Here is a 23,591-nt window from a genome sequence, read left to right on the forward strand (position 1 = left end):
CTTTCCTGTTGAATCGGCAGCCAGTGCCGGCAAAGGGGCCTCGTTGAGGAGAGGCTGCGGGCGGCTGCAGCGAGGCCCGCGCCGGCCGCTGGCTCAGGGGGCAAAATGGTGGCGGCGGCGCCGGGTGAGGGAAAGCGCGGGAGGCCCTGAGGGGAGCGGGGGAGGGGCGGGGCGGGCGGCGCCGGCTCCTCAGGCAGCGTCCCGGTGGCACTGCGCGGGAAGGGGAAGTGCTGCACGGTTAAACGGCCCAGACACCACAGGAAAAAGGAGGGGGTTTTATGTTTTTGCTGTTTAAATGTTTTAATAAAGCACTACCAAGTGACCCCGCAGGGAAATTTTTCATTAATCATGTAAATTAGAGAAGAGAGGTGGAGGGGCTGGAATTTTTCTGTGTTGGTAAACCCCAGCCCTCACAGAGAAAAGGATCCTTACTGAGTTCTGTGGCTGTTGACATAGCTGCTGATATGGTTACATCTGTGTTTGCTCTTTTGATCTGGCTTTGCCAACTTAGCTAAAAGAGAGTCATCTGGAGTCCCGTCTTTCTTTGCATTGCACTTAGGATTATTTAGTAAGGTCTCGAACCAAAGTTGCTGAAGTCGATGGCAGCATTCCAGCAAACATGGGTGAGCTCTGGGCCTGCCTCTGCTCTAGGGAGAGACATTAGATCAAATCCAGCATGTTAGTGGTGAGGGAAAAAGGCAATTTTAAGTATATAAAGCACACCAGTTATTTTGAAGGTTTCATTGAAGACCTAGGGTTCAGGTGATTTTAAGGCAATGATGTGAAGGGAAAAAAAAAAGAAAAAAAAAAAAGAGGTGCATCTGTCTTTCTCTGTGTCTTTTCCTGATGTGTTCATTTTCCCTTTACCTTTTTGTATCTAAACATATCATTAAATCTTCCTAATGCATATCTGAAGAGAAAAGGTGACAGCTATAATGGAAAGAACTGATCACACATTATTTTTTCTTGGCAATGTCTGCAGTAAATTGTAATATGCTTAAGGAAACAGAGAACAGATTTTTCCAATAAATAGAGGTTATTTCATTTTGGATGGCTGTCCAGCAAGGATTGTCCTCACTGCAGTTGGCATCAGAATATCATCGACGTTGGTCACAAACAATCTACTCCTTAATGTCCAGGATACAAAGTCCCTTTGACATCTGCCATCTCGGTTCCACAGTCAAACTCTCACTGGTGCAATACTGGCTGTAACTGAACTTGGAAACTGTTTCACTGTCTGAAGTGCTGACTGCTTAATTATGATGGGGAAAATAGCATTCTACAGCCATAAGCTCAGATAACTGTGTCACTCAGAAACTATGTAATTATACAAGTGAATAATACTTGCAGTGATTTATGTTGATACCAGTGGCCATACACAGAAGGACCACTCTGCAGACCTTGTCTTACTTCAGTGTGGAAGGAAGCAAAGGATCAGAATGAACCACAAAACAGAGAGCAGGAAGGAGGTGCAGGCCTGGGCCTTGCTTCCTTTTATCCCAAAGGTGTTCAAGTTCACCCAAACAGGCATCAAGAAATTGTGCAGTTCAACTCCCACCTTAACCCACAGGTTTTCCATAGGGTATTGTCCAGCTAGTTTATTTGTCTTCAGCTTTAGGTCTCTGTGAGGACCATGTTTTTTCAGGTACACTGTGAAGATCAAACACAGAGATGACTTTGAGATGCTTGAATACTATGTCTACATGAATTGACCCGAGTATCTGTATAACAAAATGGAAGCCTTTCTGAACACTGTGTGATTATGATGCTGCAGGGTTTTTTGAAGAATTTTGTGTGTGAAAACTACTATGTTTCAGTTTAGCCTGGAGCAGGAATGACAAAGCAAATTTAAACGTTATAGTCTGTCTGAAAGGAGCACATTGATGCTGAAGATGGTTCTGGACGAGCCGCCTCAAACATCAGAAGCTGCCAATCACTGTAACATGACATGACTTTGCTGGTTCCTGGTGTAGCAACCATCCATTTCAGATCTTACATTTTTTTCCTGTATGACGTTGCTTGTGTGGTCTGAATGTACCCCACAGACCATATCTATATCCCAGTGAACTTGGTGCAGAGTGTTTCTTTTAAGTGGAATTTAGCTCAAGCTAACTCTATGACAGCGCCTGATACCGTTTGCATTCATCATGTCTCTCTGGTAGATTCAGGTATCAGATAGGTTGTTCATAAATCTTTAGTTTCATGAAAAAGCTTAGTGGTGCTTTTTTTCTCATTTTCTCCATCTTACTATATTTTTTTCTTGTCAAAAGGAAAGTACGTAGGCCTCTGTCTGTGGATGATTAATTATTCTATAACAAAGCAGCTGTGGAGCCTGGCAAAATTGCACTCAAATTAGTGTCTTAAAATAGTGGATGGACTTCATGTTTTTCTTTCCAACCATCTTACAGTTGTTGTCATAAGAATGAATCATAATTGCGTTGCTCTGTATTGTCACTATATTTCTCATCATATGAATAGTTTGTTAGTGCCACCATCTTGGGTTGTTATGAAAATGAGGCATCTGAACTTAAGACTGTTACATGTTTTCCTCTGTGATCAAGAGCCAAATCCTAGGGGGAAAGCACAGATTTTAAGTAAATGCTTTACATGCTATATTTGCATCATGGGGTTACAAGCTTTGTAAAAATGATGCAGGGTTGTCCATTACTTCTTCATATGCTAGAAAATTATGTGTAAGTTTATATGTTTTAGCATAAAAAGGGATTGACCCTAAAAGGGCAGAGTAGTAGAGTTAGGAGTAAAACTGGTCTTCCATTTTTCAGTGCTGTAGTTGATTGACTTAAGGGTTGGGGTTTTTTTGATAGATATACTACGCTGAGTGTTTTGGGTTGGGGACAAAATGTAAGAAATTCTCATTGTTGAGAGTCACCAGGCATGTAGCTGCTTCAAGGTTCTTCAGAGATACAGAACAACTGTTTTACTATAGGCAATAACTGAAATAATTAAAGCTATGTGGTTGGGTAATTCTACAGATGAAGTCTAGACAAAATAATAAAAATACCAGGCAAAGGAAAACGTCTCAAATTAGTTCCGTTAAGCATTAATCTTCAAATACAGACTACTAGATTTTAATATTTTTTTTAGTCTAAATGTACAGATTGACACCCTAAAATCACCTTTATGCAGAAGGCTTTACAGAGAAATTCATCCTGATGCAATAAGGGCAGCTCCACTGAGATCAATGGTGAAACTTAATCTGAGGATAGGACTCGGCTTTCTAATTTGCCAGCAGCATATGAAATGATCATTTATGCTGGCACTCCAGTGAGATATGAATTGGAAGACAAATATAAAAGTTACAAAGCAAAATAATTCCCATTTGAAAGGTGGTTCATTTAATTTGCTTTGCTTTGCAGTTCCGTTGCAGTCATATACACACAAGGAATCATATTCAAAAGAGTTCAAAGTTACCTGTTTCTTCGTAGGGCTCACTGCTGGTTTCTTGGTTTCCTCTGGAAAAAGCATGTTTTCTTTTGTCCCCAGAAGACCCTTTTCCTTGAAAGGCTTAAATTTAGGGTTTCTGTTCTTATAGCCCTCTGTAACTCTGATTCCCCTGTACCCTTGATTATCTACTGTAGACACTGATAATGAAATGATTTATCTTTGGTACAGGTAAAGGGATGTGTATTACCCACAATTTGTATGGCTGAAAATGAGGTAACAGTAGCAAAAGAATATATGAATAACTAGATGAAGGCCAGTCTGATGATTATATGGTCTTTCACATTCACCTTTCTGTAAGTGTATATTGAATGTAACATTTGTATCTCACAAAATCTGTGCTTGAAATTAATTGATGCTTTCCCTGGATCTGTGTTTCTCTCAGGACAGATATCAGTGGATGGATTTATGCGGTATCTGAGTGGAGAAGAAAATGGCGTTGTTCCACCTGAGAAACTGGATTTAAATGAAGATATGTCTCAACCACTGTCACACTACTTCATCAATTCCTCACACAACACCTACCTCACAGGTACAGTGTTGGAGAGATCTGTTTTCTTTTCTTACAAAAATACATAGTGTATTTGCAGTGATACCATGAAATGTACTAAAAGCGTCAGCAGTAAATGCTGATGGAGCTTAGTCTTCAGAGAAGCAAGGGTAGCACTTTCTTGTTGTTCTAGCTGCTACACATACATCAAATATGCTTTTATTAACAGGTGAGCAGCAGTTGCGTTGTTTAGATGAGGTCTTGTCTGAAGCCCAGTGAAGTCTGTGGGAAGTTTCCCTCAACTTAGATAGGATTCCAGATTAAGGTCCTTATTTGGGGAGGATAGGGAACAATGTACTTTCGATGACAACCAAGGATAGCCAAACAAGTATGGGAAACATCTCTGTAACTAATAAGTTTGCCCCTAAATATTAAATCTGACAGTTCGTTGAACTCCATGAAATTTTCTTTGATTCAGATTTTAGAAGGTCTCAATATGGCATATAGCTTTCTGACAGTTCTTTCATATCTTCAAGGAATGGAAATCTGGTCTTTTAGTATATCTAATGTCTGAGCTGAAAATTTTAGGTGCAATCATGTTTTTAAAAAGGCTGTGCGCCCAGAAGCTCCTGTTAATTTGAATTAAGAGTTGTGAGTCTGAACTGTATTGTTTGCATACCAAAATCAACAATGCTTTAAGATTCAAAAAAAATCTAGGACACTTTAGAAATTCAACTTCTGTCCTCGTTTTCTAGTCTAAGATGCTGTTAACTTGTGAGAAAATAATTGTAAATTTACTATTTTAGTTTTGTTTATGTAGGCACAAATCTTTTTGACAAGCTGATGTGCAAGGGGCATTCTCTCCTATTTGATTTGCTGTTTGTTTTGTCATGTTTGCCAATGAGTTAGCATTATGTTAAAAAACAAGAAGTAATGCTACAGTGTGCACTAAAAAGGTGGCTCATGGATAACGTGAGGCTTTTTAATGTTATTAACAGACTTGCCTTAACTGATCAAGTTCTTCAGAATGCCAGTGTGCCAAAACATAACCAAAGCCATGCAGTGGTGATGCCCAGTTTAAACAGACCTTGGGGTAGTTACTTTCATCTGTTCTGTGTTTGTTGCAGCACTTTATACTGCACCTTCTAGTGCTTTCCTAAAGTGAATGAACTGTCATTGTTTCCATTAGACACCATTTTTCAGAGGTTTATGTCTTGGCTGTAAAATTTGTTTTGTGCTACAACTTGTCACACAAGTATTTGGCTTGACAGCTCTTTTGTTTCTCTGAATTAAAAGAAATGAAAATCTGTGTGGCCACTTTTAAGTTATGATTCCAATATGCAGAAATTAATGCACTTTGGAAGAGTGCAGACATGCCCAAAGCAAAAGCAATTTTTAATTATATTTTGCAGACCTCTTACTTGCAGTATGGACTTTGCTCTGTCAGTGAGGATTAGGACTCACTTAAGCCAAATGCTGCAGCTTTATACAGATTTTCTAGAAGAAAATAGTAAAGCTGTTTTGCAAATGTGGGAAGCGTAGGCCCACAGGCAGGACAGACAGTGCATTTTAAAGTTGGTCCAAAGAGATAAAATACTTCTCTCCCCTCTACCAGCATGTATTTGTAGCGAGTACCATACCACAGAGCTTTATCAGGAGTAATCAAGGCAGGCTCATGTTCTAAAGGTCTAGAATCACAGAAGTACCAATGCACAAAGAGTTAAGGATGGGAACTGATGATTAGTCCAACCTATTCTGATGTTTTAACTGCACCATAAGTGACCTAACGTATTTAATTATTTCAGAAGAAAGAAGGTTTACCTTGAAACTTTGCAAATATGGCTAGACTTGTATGTGAAAGTCTGCAAATCCTCTCTGGTTGCATATACAGCTTTCTGTGCCTGCATTTCTAAATAATTTCAGAAGCTACATTTAGAACTATGATCTTCAGTCTTAATTTAACATAATATTCCTGGCTTAGTAAATTGGGGGGGGTAAGTCAGAGTAAACTCCGGTGATAGTGCAAAGTAAGTTTGAATTTCTTTCAAATTCCATTTCAGAGTGTGTATTTTTACATTTACAGGCACAAAACACATGCCTTTTCCTTTTAGTAGGATCATTATGTTCAATAAACGTATGGTAGCTGGCCGAAAATGGGATTAGTTTGATTTTTATCAACTGACAAAAATCTGACAGTCTTAGATTTTGCTTTGAGGCTAGACCAGCTAAAACAACCACGATGCCATTTGCTTTCTTCCAACAAGGACTTACTAAAATTAATAATTAATGGTGGCAGACTATTCTTTTTCCCAGCACTATTTCAAAGGGTCTGCTCAAGTGCTCGTGGCTTTGGAAGGCAAGCTTCGGTAGCACCTTTGCCCTCATAGGAGCTGTGAAATAGCAACTAGTCATGTAATAATTATTAGGACAATAAGAAAACTGTTCAGTCTAGCAATACTTTATGATTACTGTGCTTAATGCCTTACCAATTCTTTCTCCCTTTGTTGGTTTTTAAACCCAGAAAAAGCATGAACAAAAAAACAACGTTATAACATGAAAAGAAACATGTTCACACTCTGAATTTATTTTTAATTATGCTCATCATTTTCCTAGCCTTTAGTAGAAACCCTTGGCAGTACATCAAGTCCTGATTATTTATTTAGAAGTGTTACTGCTTTCTTTTTCTTAGGGAAATGTAATTTTTAAGAAAAAAGGTAAAAATCCATGAAGAAAGAAGTGAGTTATAAATCTAGGCTAGCTTAAAGAAATGTCACCTTTTGGAAACTTTTTTTTTTTACTGTCTCTCATCTTTGTTCTCACTGGTATCATATTTATTTATTTACTCCTTTGAATACTGATGCAGATTGTCTTTTGTGAGAAGATGACTACTCAATTAAGCAGACTCTTGAGTCAGATTCCTTAGGTGTCCTGCTCTGTCATGTTCTATTCTAGTTTGAACAGTTCATACTAGCACTGTTAAACCTCAGTTTATCTTTTTGTTGTCCTAGGTACCTGCCCTCCCTTAACCAGCTTCACCCATGCCAATTCCCTCTTTCTTAGGCCATACTGGAAGTGAGGAGATTTCTGCTTTTAAAAATGAGTTGCAACCTTATAAAAGGGAGAGAAAAAGTCATATGTGTTATATCCTTAGAGGCAAAATTAATTATTCTAATACAGATCAGCAACTGTAACCAAAATTTCTAGAGGTGTCTTGCCTCCAGTAGCAGCAGATGTGAACACAAAGACTTAAAATAAAATTGTTTGGTCTGATCTGAGAGAACTGGTTTCTCAAGGAGAGAGAAAAATCATGGCAGTGTTCTGTTTCCTTTAAGTAATGTTTCATTCACTACTGCTTAGTGAGTTTTCAAGATCCTCTGTGCCTTCTCTTATTTGCCTCTTTAGGCCAGCCAGTTGAAGCATATTGAAATAAGAGATGTGTTATTTGAGGCATATTGAAATAAGAAATGTTATTTTCTAAAACCTCCTCTTTAAGAACCTCCTCTTTAAAACTGTATTGAGGATTGGGTAACCTCTCTGACTCAAATAGCAGCATTTGAAGATCTTCAAATAGCTGAAATCTGTAAGACAAAGGTACAAAGAGCCGGCAGCAAGGGAAGGGCTCTCTGAAGTAAGTACTGATGGACCCTACTCCCTCACTGCAGTTGCAGAGACTCAGGTGGTTGCACAGTATGTCGTTCTCAAGTGGATCCCACAGCTAGGATGAGGGTTACTCCACACACCTCATGCTGGATAGCATCCCTCACATAGACTGCTGCAGCACGGGAGCTGCCCAGGCACTGCTGTCAGCTCAGCAGAAATGCAGACTCAGAGGCTGGCCAGCCCCAGCCATCCTGGCATATGCAAGTGTTGCAGGTTCTGACTGACAGCAAGTGTATTCCTGCTGCTGGCTGGAACAAGCCTGACTGCATGTCCTGCTTTGGTCCAATGTAAAGTGTTAAAAATAACAGCCATAGGGTGAGACCCTTATTTTGACTTACATACAAGCAGTAGCAGAATATGTCACAGTGCAGGGTCTAACTCGCTTGTCCTAGGCATGGTGAAATGGCTTGGAAGGAAAATAAATTCAGATAAATGTACTGTGTCTAAAAAAAACTTAGCCACCTGCACCTTCTGTTGGTGCTGAGCCAGACTCCCAGCAGTATGGGGCTCTGAGTTTGCACGCTGCAAACTACAGTGTGTGACCCAGGGCACTGATCGCTTTTCCAGGATTTGCCTGGAGAGAGGAGGTTTAGCAACTCATGTTTGTGCAGGTACTTCATGCTGGGAGAAGCTAGTGCCATGGGTGGATGAGGGGGCAGAAAAAGCCTCTGTTTCTAGAGTAGTGGAGAGTCAGGTGATCCGAATACCTGGATCCAAATATCTCCTAGTTTTGGGAGGATACATATCTTTAAATGGTAACCAAATTTTAAGTCCATGTATTGCAAATAGCGTTCATTTGGAAATGAACCCAACAAGGATGCACTTCCTGAGAAATGAGCAGCTTGAAGTTATCATAGAATCGTAGAATGGTTTGGGTTGGAAGGGATCTTAAAGATCATCTAGTTCAGCCCCCTGCCATGGGTGGAAGTGTGGAACTGATCTGTATGGGGAAACATGGGTCATATTCTCAGCTTGTATCAATTAGCACAGGCTCATTTTGCTTAGTGTCCTGTCAGGTATGATTTGGCCGATTATATTTTTTTAGAAAAGCATCTTTTGTCAAAATCTCTTTCTCTTTATCCAGTACAGGGTGATGGAATACAAATATTACCATAAAAATGGTATTACTGTAGATGTTGTATGCATTATACAAGGGAATACATAATGCTTTCAATTTCCAGTATTAAAAAATTGATCTGAACTCGGGATATTAAAAATATCATACTGGAAGTATTCCCTTTAGTGTCTGTGTTAGCACATTTTAGAATGCACCTATTAAAGGGATAGTTTGGAATAGATGCAAATAGAGACTCATACAACAAAAATTTATAAATAATATATGCAAAAAACATTTAAGGGAACTTTCCTAATATTCTGTGTTTCAGAAAAATAAGCTATTGAGACTATTAAAACATTTGCTAGCAGTTTGCACTCTGACTGGGAGTCTTTCTGAAGATTGAATGGTTTGGAGGTTGAATATCCTCTTATCCTTAGCAGGAATCCTTCCAAAATGTCTGAGCCTTATTAATAAGGTAGTGTTGAGAAGTGTCATGGCAAGCGATGCATGTCACGATTTACTTAAGCACTTTTGAAGGTTAAGGATCCTGTACTCCAAAACGCCTAGCAATAGTAAGCCAGTAGTCTCTCAGGAAGTATAGTAGAGTTTGTTAATCATAAAATAATTTCTTGATCCAAATTCAGTATGCTTTGAGGGAAAAGAAAGACAACATGACGACAGTTTTCTAAGTAAATGTAAGGTTTTTAGGCAGCAGAGTTCAGCAGATCCATATAATAAGAGCCAAGTCTTCATAAGCTTATGCTTAGGGATGACTATACAGAAATGTGTGCTATTGTACCTTGATCCATGTCTGTGCTTGTTTGCATCCTGAAAAGAAAAAGAGCCACTGCTTATCCCAGATGTTGGGACAGCACCAAAAAGGCTTTTGTGTGAGTGAAGATAATCTGCCATAACCAAAGGGGAAATACAGGAAAATGTTAAGTAAAAAAAAAAAAAAAAAAAGAAGAGCTAAGTTGTCACTTTGCTGACTCCATTTGAATTTTCAGAAACATCCAGCACTGGCCAAATTCTGCTGTTACCAATTTGTATTTCCCACTGGTTCCAGCAGGAGCTAAGAAATATTACAGATTTCATCAGGAGTCATGTTAATAACTTGTTGAGTATTTATGATTGCTCCAGTTCATGTATCAGACAAACGGTAAACAGGAATTTTCAAATAGAAGGGGTTTTCTGTTACAGTTTTTAGTAGAAAGTAAAAACACAGAGAAAGCAGACTGGTATTTAGTGAAGCAACCCCCAAAATATGTAGTTCCCAGCATAAAACCTAAACCCAGAACCACAGAGACAATACAGTGGGGATTAATCTGCATTATATTAGATGCCAGTCTGGATGAAGTATTTCTATGTCCCCCATCAGTGAAGAATCTTTAGCATATATAAACTCACTGCCTCCTTAAAAAGCAAGCAAGTTCCCTTCAAGAAATCCAGGAAGGTCTTCTCAGGAAGTCTGCTAGAAAGCAGGAAAATGCTTCCATTTTCTTTACATCTAAAATAAGGACTGAGCTGTTCTTCCATTCCTTTTACCTCTCTACTGCAAGAAATTTATATCCATGTGACTGGAATCAAACCTGTTGCAGCAGATGAAGACAGCGTGGCTGGATAGCCTTCCCTGAATACAATGGACTTCTTTGTTAGTTTGGGGGTCGTTTGGGTTTGTGGTTGGTTTGGTTTTTGTTATTTGGTGTTTTGTTTGTTTGTTTGTGTTTGTTTTGGTTTTTTTTTGAGGGGGGAGGTTCAGAGGAGGATACTTCCTGAGTTTGGAAAAAGCTGAGTTTTCCTTGTTTATTTTCAGATTTTTATTATGTCATTGTTGGAAACTCATTGTTTAATTACATTTCTCCCTACATAATGCAGTATCACATCAGGATATTTAACTAACCAACTCATTGCAGTGATAAGTGTATTAAATATGGACTTGAGTACTAGTAATGGTACCGTTAGTGACTGTGCAGGTTTGCTTTACCTTGTACTAAACTGTATTGCACGTTTTAAGAAAATGTGATCTTGCTGTCCTGAATCACCTCTGAATTTCACATTACTTGTCAAAGGATAAAAAAGTCTATTAGAACTAAGCCGTTTTATTTTATGTATTCAATATGGTCTATCAAAAGATTTTGAATTGGTTTCGGTTTGGTTATTTCTGTTCACTCAGAGCAGGTTAACTAAGGGCAGAATCCAAACCATAACTTTGACTCTGCCTAAGTTGTTTCCATTACATTCTTACACTTTTTGTATGCCTTTGAGTGTTACTTCTTTCAGCCAAGGGTAAAAAATGCTGTTAATTCTAATTATTATTAGATTATTTGCATTTATTCCTGAGGCCCAATATTACTTTTTTTCATGTTCTTGTGCTGTTGCAGCTGGGCAGCTGGCCGGTAACTCATCGGTGGAGATGTATCGGCAAGTGCTTTTGTCAGGCTGCCGCTGTGTGGAGCTGGATTGCTGGAAAGGACGAACAGCTGAAGAAGAGCCAGTCATTACACATGGATTCACTATGACAACCGAAATATCCTTCAAGGTACAGCAATACCTTGTGTAGTTGGCTTTAGCTGGGGTGGCTTTTTTCATGTAAAATACATGCTAGAACATCATTGCTAGGTGGAAGAGAATAGATGTTTTAAGAGTTTTCAGAGAACGTGCAGAATCATTGGAAGAGAAGAGCTGCAGTATTTGGACCTTGCACCATAAGAGGCTCTTGTCATCATGGCAGTTGGAGAAAAAAGGATTATATGGCATGATGGTCTGTGGCATCTGAGGACCGGGCTCAGTGCCCAGGTCCATATTGCTGTGCATGTCCCTGCAGCAAATCTCACAGGGAGAGAAACAGGGTAGACCACAGCCAGGGCTGAAAGACCAGGCTTTGCCATCACAGGTGGTTTTACACAGTGTAAAACGGGTCTGCCATATCCGCCTGGATTCAGGAGGATGGGGAGGACGGACAGGTTTGTGTTACAACTCCATAGCATGCAGGAGGGAGGACAGCTGAGATGAAGGCCACAAGGATTTGAAGAGCAGTAAGCAATGTGTCAGTATACTGTTTTTCTCTTCTCTGCCTGGTAAGTGGGAATGGGAGACTAAAGTGTTGAACTGAGGCAGGAAACAGCAGCTATTGTGGAAATCTCTGCAATTTGCAAGCCTTTAAATTCCTATGAGCAGAGAATAGGCTACTCATGCCCAGAACACCAGGCCCCATCCACAGGATCCAGAGTCTCAGCACTATATTCACAATTTAGAAAATGAATGACGGTGTATGCAATGTTATCCTTATCCCTGAGACTTGGGGTCAGATCTGAAGGATTGGGGGATGAAGAAGAAAAACTAGTATCTTTGGAGGTTGTAAGGGGATATTTGTGCCATTCAAACCCTAAACATGCCATCTGCGTCACTGAATGTTGTCTTCCATTTCCTTCTTCTGTAATAAAAGGTAGATACTATACCCTTAGCAATAACCTTTAAATTGTTCTCTTCTTGTTTTTCTTTAAGATGTTTTTGGTCCAAGATACTAGAGGAGCATGATGGAGGTGTTCTCCTATGGTGTTAAGATTGGTAGTCAGCACAGCTTATAATGATACATCAGGATATCATTTTTGAAGTGTCAAGAAATAATTCTTGTTCATCTGAGACACTAACTCACCATGGAAATACATTTCTAGACTTACCTTTGTGCAAGATGTGGAAAAATGTTAATTACTGAATTTCATTATGTTACTGGTGTTAGGTATGGCTTCTCTATGAGCTACAGTTTTGAAGCATGTCTCCCACATTGAAGTATGACTTGTTGGGTTGGGGGGTGTGTGTGTGTCTTCTAGTGCCTTCCTTTCAAAGAAAAAAAAAGCCAATACTGCCACAGAGAAAGCACACCAAATTGCTCTCGCTCCAGAACATTCCTTTCTTTTTTCAATTTGTTTTCTCTAACTCTTCACTGATTGAGTTAGTCACAGGAAAACATTAAAAAAAAATTTCTTGCACAGTTGTTATTAGCTTTGCAGTTATGTTTATATGAAGCCAATTTTTTTATAGGCGTAGGTTTTGTTTGCTGGAAGTTCTTTAATTAAGGAAGATAGCTCTCAACTCCTTTGGTCATGAGCAGGAATGTAAAACAAAGGTAATACGGTTCTTAAAAGGATCGTTAGCAGGAATGAGGATTATTCCTGGTTATTTAGATGTTCAACCCTGAGCATCCTGTTTGCAGGAGAGAAATTGGAAGGTATTTTAAACCTGCTCAGGAACATTTCATCTGTCACTTCAGGGCAAGTTTTTTTCTCCATGCAGACAAATGTAAAAATGTATCGACTGCTGGTTTCTCTTCAACACTCAAAGTGTGCTGCTTGGCTGAGGAGGAGCAAAACGATAGTAAAATCATGTGTCAGAAGTGTGTGAATCAATTCAGAGTGATCCTTGGGTCTTGAATCCTGAACCATTTATCAGCTCACGCTTTTGGCGTGACTGCAGCACATGATGTTTCTGTTCAGTCTGTCAGTTTTCACTGCCTCAGGTAGGCTTTCTGAACTGCGGAGGGAGAAACAATATATATTCCCTGTCCTTACGTTGCTGTGGGTTTTGTCGGGGTTTTTTGTTTGGTTTTTTTACCTTGCTTCATGACATGCAGAAATCAGTAAGATTTTTCTCAGCTGCAAATGGTGAGCTGCTGCCAGGTGAGATCTTGTAGGGAAGCGACCATCTTTTTCATGCCATAACCAAGAATCTGTGCTTGTGTATTTCATATATAACTTGGAGACCTGTTTCAAGTAAGTCGTTCTGCAGCTGGAGTGAAGTGTGGAACTTACCATGTTGTTCCTCTCTGACCATAGAGCATTTGCATGTACATTTGAATGCAGTGCAAGACTGAATCACCAGTATACCTGTTTCTCCACTGAACCAATACCTGAGCTTCTCATCCTCAGGTTTTATCAGTGTAATCCTGTTTTTACTCTTTCAGGTTATTTTCCCCATGCATGCTAGATTTCATCCCTTTTTGCAGTTGAGAAGGCAGCTGAAAATAAATTTATGGATTTACTCCACAGCTTGGGCAGTGCATAGGAGCAAGAAAGGCCTCAGGACCACTTTTGGCAGTACCTCTTATGTCCAGCCTCAGGTGTTCTCAACCTCTATATGACGCTCCATAACCAAGGGCAGGGGGAGTTAGAAGGTGAATGAAGACCAAGCCAGTGCTAATAATCTGGGTGGAGGTCATCAGGATGGGAGGACTCAATATTTGTAACTGGTTTCTCAGCACTGCTGTTCCCTTGTAACAGCAAAATTGTCTTAGATGCTTTTGAGAATCCCACAGGTTTCTGAAGAGCATTAAGGTTGTACCAGCAATTTAGTGATTTACTGGAGCTGGAAGGGAAGTGCACAGTGGGAATCCATCGTGCGTTCCCCCATGGGAGAACCACTGCTATGAAACTTTGGCTTACTACCTCCCTTCACCCAGCCTTCTGCAACATTTACTTTTCTTCTGATAAATGTTTTGCCTTTCTGCTTTCTTTAAAGACTAGAAGTGGTCTTAGTTGAAGCACAGGAAGGGTTAGTGATATGTGAAGCATTTAAATATTTGGTGATTGCAGTTTATTAAATGTAGTCATTCACCGCCTGTGTGAGCTGAAAGCACTAGTTTCTTGTAAGAGATACTACAACAATTTGTGCACGAGCTGTGGGTTTTTTCTGCTTACATCAAGACTGTAAATTTTGTTTGTATCCTAGTTCATGTCAGCAAATCTTGAGATGGCTTGTGTTTTCCTTCCAGCCCTTGATTCTGCAACCCAACATCAGAACAATGTATCAGAAGCTCAGCTTTCAGTTTAGGAGTTTGATTTCTTACTGTTAAGCTTCTCAGCTGAGCCTTTAAAAGTACAGAAAATGAACAAAAGGAATCCCCAGAGAAGGTTTGTTTAAAATAAGTAAATCTTCTAGGTTTTAGTTATCCTTATGATTTGGGAGGGAGCAGGCTTATGGATTCTTACAGACTCTAGAGTTTGAGGTTCTTATAACCTCCAGAGTTTGACAGCAATGCATATGGAAAGTCTTTGGTGTTTTTCCAGGTCTTTTGAAAAAAGAACTATTCCCTATTGTTCCAATAGGGAAACATTGAATAGTTTGTAATGGGGAGTGCATTACTATATTGCACACCCCACTAAAATTAGTGTTATCAAATGATTCCTCTGCTAGATTTACAGTTGCCATTTTCCATCAGAGCTGAAAGGAAGCTTCTACACAGCCAACTGTTTTAATGAGTAATGTTTTTTTCTTTTTCTTTTTTCTTTCTTTTGCCTTAAAGGATTTTCTTTCATCAAAAAAAAAAGGGAGCTAAACCATGTGAGTCAGAGTAACTAAGGATTTTATGAATACGTGCTTGTGCTGATGATATGCATTTGTCAGAGCATATTTATTATTATGCAAAATAGTTTATGGAAGTCATAGCTTCAGGCATGGAACAACTCCACACAAAGACCAAGGTTTACATTTAAACTATTGATTTAGGCAGACATAAGTAATTTCTTGAGAAATGTGGTGCTTGAGGCTTATCAGATGTTTTAGAGATTTGATTACAGTTCAGGTTGAAAAAACTGGTTGCTGCAAAATCACATCCAGAGCTTTCTGGGATGTTTAGAATGGAAAGTCTGATTTCAGGCAGTTTGGGTATGATTTCAGACCTCTTTTGGTCTTTTCTGTCTTCAAAGACCAAAACACTGTTTCTTTAGAGACATAAATGTGTAACTGTATGCATTTTGCTTCTTTAGGAAGTAATAGAAGCAATTGCTGAATGTGCATTTAAGACTTCGCCCTTTCCAATCCTCCTTTCCTTTGAAAATCATGTGGATTCGTAAGTAATTACCATGTTTTCCATTATGGTGTTATATTTTTATAAGGTCTAAGCACACAATTATGTATGCACTTTTGGCAGTTTTGTAATATGACATGATCAACAGCTCTTACCTCAAGAAAACTATCAGCCTAAGTAACTAAGATGATCTTAATGAATAGGGCATGTTCCTAAAAACCTTCCTGAATTAAAACCTTTTGTTTGAAAGAGAAAGTTGCAATAATTGTGAAGCAAATTGTGTTAACGTTACAGTCTCAGGATGTCCTGCTGGAGTGTAGTAGTACTTCATCAAAGAAAAAGAAGCAATATTTCACCTGCTTCTGACCCTATTCTGTACTGTAAGCGTATTCTGTGCACAGAATTGGTCTGTTTCTCATGGGTTAGGAGTAGAGGCCAGAACCGTAGACTAGCTAGGATTGCAAAATATGTGGCATGGATGGTCAGGAACTGTTCTGTTTCTGCCAAAACCCACCAGTTTGCCTAAGCTGTTTCCTCTTTATATAGTTACAAAGAAAGGACCATTTTTCTGTGTAAGGAAAGAAAAAATAAATGAGAATGCTTCTAAATTTGTCCCAGTGACCTATTTTTTTAATCTTTGTTATTGTTGTTTTAGTTCTGATTTTTCCTTTTTTAAGTTAACTTTGGTTTTGAATGTAGAGACCACATGGTTCAAAATGGGGTGACATTGATACATAGCATGTGCTTTAACTTCAGTTGCCTTTTCCCCTTTTGTTTTCTTCTGTGAAAACATTTTCAACAATTCTGGTGCCAGTTTGGACTGAAACATTTTTTAATTTTAATGTGAAATAAAAAGTAATCTTTGGAGCAGTTGATTTCACACAAATCAGAAAAGATGTTGGCACTTTTGTTTCTTGAAGAGGAAAAGGGTGAGGGCCAACTGCTTTTCCATTGTTTTAGGAAGAGCATTCTTATTATTAGGGAAGGAACTGGTAGAAGAAGCTATGTAAGAATGTTTTTTAAGAACAGATGTTGACAATACTGACGAAAAATTATGTGGGTAGAAAAATTTTAAATCTGAGAGCTCACCTACACTACCTGTATACCTTACAGTGTCAGTTTATAGTGCTCTTTGTGGGCAAATGTGTGCTTGCTCTGCAATGTTTAAAGGTCACACGGTTGTGATTCAAACAGCTGCCTGTTAAATCCTGTTAGTTCTGTCTTCCTCTGAAAGACCACACAGATATTGTCTTTAATTTCTTTCTCTAATCGTTCACTCACTCCTTTATTTTTCGTGTAGGCTGTATCACTTTGGCCTTGCTTGTGCTTAACTGCTCCTGCAGGTTTTAACCCAAAATGCTTTTCTCAGTACTTCCAAATACAACCTCTGGTCTTTAGAAAAGATCTCAACCATCATTCTTCAATGTATTATATTTTGTATTCATTCTTCTGTATTTGTTAAAATATACATTCACTGTGTTACTATAAGGCAGAGAAAAAGCGACGTCCAACTTTAACCAGAAGGGTTACATTTTTCTTCCTTTAAAGTCATTAAGACTTAAATCTTCAACTATTCCAGGGTGATCCGTTCTATTTTAGGAAAGAAAAGAATTAAAAAAAAAAGTGTAAAATAAATTCCTGTCAGATGCAAGTTATGTACAAAAGTGGCTTTAAAACTGTAAGATGAAATGCTGTTAAAATTAAAGGTGGTGTGATACTGCGGGAATAAGTCAAAAAAAGAACAGAACTGCTGCATTAATCTTGTCTTTGCAGTTTGCCCCACAGAAACCATTGGACCTTTCTCACCCAAAAACTACAGTCATGGAATAATGTATTATCCCTAAGTGTATTATTTTATGTCCTTTTTTGTGCATTGCTGTGACATAGGTTTTTAGCAGAGCAAGTCTGCAAAAACAATATGAAGTGTTTTCTCTTTCTGAGGCTTTATTGCTATTTATTATTTTGTGCTGTGGTAAATCATCAGGCTTAATGTGTATGATTTCTAATTTTGCTTTGGCTGAAAATAATTTCTAGTTATTTTACCAACTGCTACAATTATCCCTTCATTTCTTCACTAGTTGCTAGAGAAATCTGCAATTAGTCATGCCACTCACAGAAACCTTCACCTAATTTCATGGAATACTCCTTTTGTCTTTTCATTTACTTGGAATGTTGTTTTCCTCATAGATCTTAAAGATTAACTTTGCCCAAAGTATTACCAAAAAATGCTAAGTGTTTTCATAGAATTGCTGCCAAACAAATCTTATGACATCAATTCCTACTTTTAGGTCACCAAATTTTTCTTCTGCTTTTCAAGTTTACAAGAGTCAGTATTCATGTGTGAAATGCTGGTCCCACACAGATCAGTAGAAATGTTGACATTGGCTTAAACAGAAATATGATTTTAGCTTGTGTTCTGTATTCATGGCTTTTAAACACACTGCAGTTATCAGAGGTAAATAAGGTTTACATCACCACCATAGATACAACAGTATTAATCACCACTGGACTTAAAATGCAACTTTTCTTCCTTCTAGCTCCTTTTCAAGAGAATATTTTTAACACTTTTTGTCCACCTAGGGAACAAATCACTTATTAGCACACAGTGGTAGTCATCTCATTTTGCTTTCTTTCAATGATTTACCTAGAGAGCCTCCTCTCTAATATCTTTATAGTATGTGAAGTATTTTCTTTTCCATTACTGTAATTCCACTATGTAGTATATTCATTCTTTTAGGTAACGAAAAGTTTAGAAGAAGAAGCAAGCATATAACTTCTAGAATATATATAATATTTTGTATGTCATCATTTATATTTAAGTCAAAACGTGCACACTGAAAAAAAAACCCAGTACTAAGAAAAGCTGTGGTTCTATCAAAAAATAGAAAAGTGCCCTGAAAATGTTGAAAAGACCTCAAGGAGACCTTGACGTTTGAAACTGGGCTTGCAAGAAGATAAGCAATCTGCAAATCTGAAAGCAGACACTCTATAATTAGAAATGCACTGATGACATAGCAAAAAGGTTAAGTGATCCTTGAGCAGTATCCATAGAAGATTGCTTCCAAGATTAAATTTAATTACAGTTATTCATGTTGCTGGTTTCTTGCTGGAATTGTTATTTCAAATATTAACAGGATTTTTATCACTTTTTCTTTCTACACTTTAAATTATTTTAGGCTCTTCTGGGAAGCATCTGTTTCTGTCTTATGCAGAGGAGGTATCTCCGCAGAATTGATAATAATATGATGTTAGGAGCAGTAGTCGTACAGTAGTGCCAAAGAGCCTTTGCGACTGACCTTCATAATAGGCATAATACAAACACAGTAAAATAAAGTACAAGCAATACAGTAATGGTAATGAAAACATGTGTTAATATTCTTTATATTTCCATATCTCCAGGTATCATGTTCCCACTTTATCTTCACTTGCTCTGGCACATTTTAGGGGCACGTATGATTAGTCTATGTGCTACCCGTCAATGTATGCATAGTGAAAATCATAAAGTAGATAAGTCAGCTCTTTTCAGGCAATTTTCATTACAATACGTGAATGCTGAGAGAATTTCCAATGACAGTAGATGTGGACCAGGAAATACCTGCCTTTTTGTTTCGTAACACAAATGGGGAAGGAAATATGTTGACGTAGAATAGTCGGTATATCAATCTGTTGGACTAGGTCATATGTTTGAAAGAAGGGAAAAGAAAAAGAGACTGATATCTGAACTTTTGGAATACTATAATAGTAATACATAGTCTATGCTATTACTATTGATTTATCTCTTGAAACAATATGAGAGAGAGAGAACACAAAAAACCCTTTGGCCATGTCTACTACTATAAGATTATTTTTTTAATAGTATTAAAAAACATCAGTTTTTCACAGCATTTTCCTTTCCTTCTTTCTGCCTCTGGGATACAGTGACATTGAAATTTATATGCCAAACCAAAATAAAGTTGCATTACATTTTTACATTTTTCTCTTTTGCAAAAATTAAAGTTCTCACTATGCTGTGAGGTAAACATGTAATTAAACATAGAAGATCAGAAGAATTTGTTCTAGCTCTGGTGATAGTTTGAAATTTATTAGATATTACTCTTGCTTTTCTTTTTTTTTTAATTATTATTCCTATCAAGAGTTCTGTTTGGAGTTGATGTGTCCATTTAAAAATGTGCTGATATCACATCTAATTACTCCAATTTCAATAATTGTGCTCTTTTGACTCAAGGAGATGTCGTTTGAACTTTCTGGGTTCTAAAACATAGATCTATTGAAAATATACATGGGTGGAACAGACAAAATTAAAATTCACTATAATGACCCCTAGACCTATAGAAATACCCAGTCTGCTTGCTTACTAGTGTGAGGTGCCTTTGTTTTCCTTAGTAGCTGGTGGTTAGAAATAGCTAGCGCACTGTTGTAGCCTGATCTATTCTTCCCATCATCTTCTCCCTTGTGGGTTCTTAGTTCCACTGCCTTGCTTGTCTTCATCTTAATTTCCCATCTTCAGCTAAAAGTGGCTTTTAGTTTTTTTGCAGAATTGGCTGCATGCAAAAGAAAGCATTAATGAAATGCTGTAGTGATTTAAACTGCGTGCAGCACTTCCATAGCTTTGTGGAATAATTTAAAGCCTCCTCGCAATATATTTTGTCAGTGACTGAGCTAATGACCGATTCACCCTGTATCTGCTTCAAGGGACATCCAGAATGCTGATCTTAGGGAGATTACATTTTCTGTTTCAAATACCACCCAGCCTTTATCTCAGCTCTGGTTTGGCCTGGCTGACCCCAGGAGGAGCTGCAGTGCCAGGTCCTCAGCTGGTAGCTAATGACAAACTAAACACAGTGGTGGTTGTACTCCGTTTGCAAGAGAAAAATGAGCACTCCTTTTTTCCGACATACCCAGCTCTATTTTGTCATGAAAAATAGCTCCATGGAAACATAACTGCTTATACCACTCATGTATCATCCCTGATATGCAGATGATAATTAACAGTGGTTGAGGAAGTTATATTAAGCAATATAAACCCATCCTTTAATTGAGACTTCTCAACAGAGTATCAAAAAAGGAAACTTTTAAAGATACTTAACCTCTGATGTTACAGATTTTAGACAGGCACATATAACAAAAATACACAGTCTTCTAAAATTAGAAAGAGGGTGACTATAGCACTGAGCTGCATTTTAAGATGATTTGAGTAATATTTCTGAACAGTATAACCTATCATCTGTCGTGAAACTCCCATCACTGATAGACCAGACTTATTCTTTGGTTGCACGTGGGGAAAATTGATTATAAGTAGAGTTTACTGAGAATCAATTTACTTCCAGAGGATGTCATGAGAACAACTGAAGTAATTTACTGTGGTAAAATTTGACACTCTACCTGATTTTAATTAAAATTAAAAAAAATTAAAAGAAGAAATCTGACCACTCTACCCCAAAAAGCTATAATGATCATTGAGCAGCTCCACCTAGCAGCTTGTTGTTACATCCAGATCCCCACTAAGGCAGCTGTCCTGGTATGTTGGTCCCAGTCATATACACATAACATGCATGCAGTATGTGATTATATGCATACAAAATGTGGTTATACCAGCACTTAGAGCAATTCACCAAATTGACATCATACATCATAGCAGTAGCACAATTACATCTACGCTGTGACTTCTGCCAGTGAGGGTATGTCAGGAGAAATACTTCGGAGTGAGCTGGCGAGAGCAGTGCAAGCCCTTGGTGCAAAGACAGCCCAGGAGGCCTGCGGGTGGGTTAGTGCTTTGTCGTGGAGCGCAGTGCGGAGGTGCAGCTGCAGCTCCAGGCAGGGCTGTGGCTGCATGGGCCGTCACGGCACCCACCTCACACGGGCTAACAAATGGGGGGAAAGTGAGCTGCATTTTAGCAGAAAATCTGCAGTACTATTAACTGTACTTTAGAAGTCTGCAGTAAAACTAGCTGCTTCTCTGCCAGTGCCTATAACTTTGTTGGTTTTGAGACCCAGGAAATGTCTTCTGCCCCTTCTTCTATATGCCTGTGCTCTACAGACATGCTGAATGAGGTGATAGGTGCCCTTGGCTTGGGAAATTTAAGACACACCTGCACAGGAGAGTGCTTTCTAAGTGACTGTTTTGGGGTTTATGCCTTAGGTGAGGTATGACAAAAAGAGAAAACAAAATCCATATGGGGTCGGGGTGTGTGTGAGAGAAGAATGCCAGGCATGTGCATGAAGTGACGTAAGGAGAGAAATATTTAAACTTTGAATACAAAATGTGGTCTGAAAGAGGCAAATTCATGTAACAAGTATTTCCCTAAAGGTAAGAACTGACAGCCTCATTTTATTTTATTTTTCTACTAAGATGGGAAAATACATCTCAATGTTAAAAGTTCAGTTAACTTACTCAATTGACTAGTGCCTTTACTTTATGTGTGATCCTTTTGATAAGCTCTATCAGAGAATCAGAATAATTGCTTCATATATCTAGGTCTCTGAAAAATTCACAGCAATTGCATCAGGAAATTACATCTAGTTTAGGCATATTAGATATTCCATTACTGCTGCTTTCACTCTGTAGCATTAGTAGAACTTACTTTTTTCTTTTCTCCCCTTTAGCCCCAAACAACAGGCAAAAATGGCAGAGTACTGCAGATTAATATTTGGAGATGCATTGCTTATGGATCCTTTGGAAAAATACCCGGTAATATGGTTTGGTATTTATCAGATCACAAATATCTGTGTGAATTTTTATTTTTTTCAGTCCTGTGTCATTCTTCATATATGACCTTTCAAAACAGAAGCGAAGGGAGGGGTTTAAACATGAGCTGTTGGTGACTTAATCATATAATTTCCAATGCAGAGATTGTTCTGATACAGGGAATTGTAATCTTCTAAATGCAATTGATTCTCATAGCTGCCATTTTATAATGTAGGCTTTCATATTTGAACTAATACTTATTTTGGTTATTGCTGTAGATGTTTCATAAAGCATTTTTCTTTTCTTCTTAAATGCCCTTTGTAGCCCTGTTTCATTTGTGTTGAGGTTACTTCTTGTGCAAAATGCATTTCATTTTAATAGGGCGTATAGAGGTTACAAAATTATCTTGCAGCATGTGGGCCCTCAGAAATTGCCATAACCTCATTTCTTTTATTGTAAAAATTTTTTCTTCCTTTTTCTGCAAGCTTGAAGCTGGGGTTCCTCTTCCAAGCCCTATGGATTTAATGTACAAAATTTTGGTGAAGAATAAAAAGAAGTCACATAAGTCTGCAGATGGAAGTGCAAAGAAGAAGCTCTCAGAGCAAGCTTCCAACACATGCAGTGATACATCTAGTATGTTTGAACCTTCCTCCCCCGGAGCAGGTATGAACTGAATCTACAAATATATTTCTTCCTGAAATATAAATGCTTCATTACAGCTATAACTCTGTCCATCTACATTGCTCTAGCACGTTAAAGATACAACAGGGTGGGCCTTACTCAGTAGGAAACAACGCTAAATGTCATTGAGCCAGGACTCTGTGACAACTTGTGGCTGAGGAATCACAGGGTGACCTAAAGCTCAATGATGTGTACTAACATTTATCTGCAGTGCTTAGAAAGTTGAGCAAACTGCCAACTCCTCCACCCTTGGGTGACTTTTCTATGTGCCCAAGCTTAATACCCAATATAAATGTTTTCTTTTTTTCTGTTGCCTCTGAGATGTGCTTACCATTTGGTGCCCTTTCAGAGTTAACCCATTGCACAGGAGAACTGCAGTGGTTCTGCAATATCTTAAAATTTAAGAGTAACTGTAGGATACCTGGTGCTCAGGCAGGCAAGGCTCAGTGTGCTGTTGTCTTGCATTAGTTGGAAACACGTCACACTCCTCTATGCAGTGTTCCATAAGATGATGTTCTGTTCCAGAGATGGAAATAGGCAAAAATAATACTGCAAACAAAGTATTTATTACCAGCAGAAATTTTAGGGAACGTAGCTAGTGGAAAGCAGTATATTACATTTAACTTGTTCATTGTTAGCAGAATTTTTAAAATCAGAAATGAAAAAGAAATGTTGCTGTAATTTAATGCATATATTCTGGTGACACCTATGGGATCTGCAGGGGGACCATTGTGAGTGTTGGTATGGAAAAATT

The 23,591-nt window shown here is 38.4% G+C and overlaps 1 protein-coding gene across 4 annotated transcripts in view; it reads left to right on the forward strand.

The window, feature by feature from the left end:
- PLCB1 (phospholipase C beta 1) overlaps window positions 1-23,591 on the forward strand; it is a 401,171-nt gene that overhangs the window by 278,903 nt on the left and 98,677 nt on the right. For all 4 annotated transcript variants that reach the window (XM_037405583.1, XM_037405580.1, XM_037405581.1 and 1 more), the window contains exons 10-14: window positions 3,848-3,994; window positions 11,051-11,208; window positions 15,431-15,513; window positions 22,075-22,159; window positions 22,642-22,819. In XM_037405583.1, the coding sequence (XP_037261480.1) occupies window positions 3,848-3,994; window positions 11,051-11,208; window positions 15,431-15,513; window positions 22,075-22,159; window positions 22,642-22,819 (651 nt within the window). The remainder of the gene's footprint in view (window positions 1-3,847; window positions 3,995-11,050; window positions 11,209-15,430; window positions 15,514-22,074; window positions 22,160-22,641; window positions 22,820-23,591) is intronic.

This window comes from Falco rusticolus, chromosome 12 (assembly GCF_015220075.1).
Source record: "Falco rusticolus isolate bFalRus1 chromosome 12, bFalRus1.pri, whole genome shotgun sequence".
In the NCBI taxonomy this organism is placed as follows: Eukaryota; Metazoa; Chordata; class Aves; order Falconiformes; family Falconidae; genus Falco; species Falco rusticolus.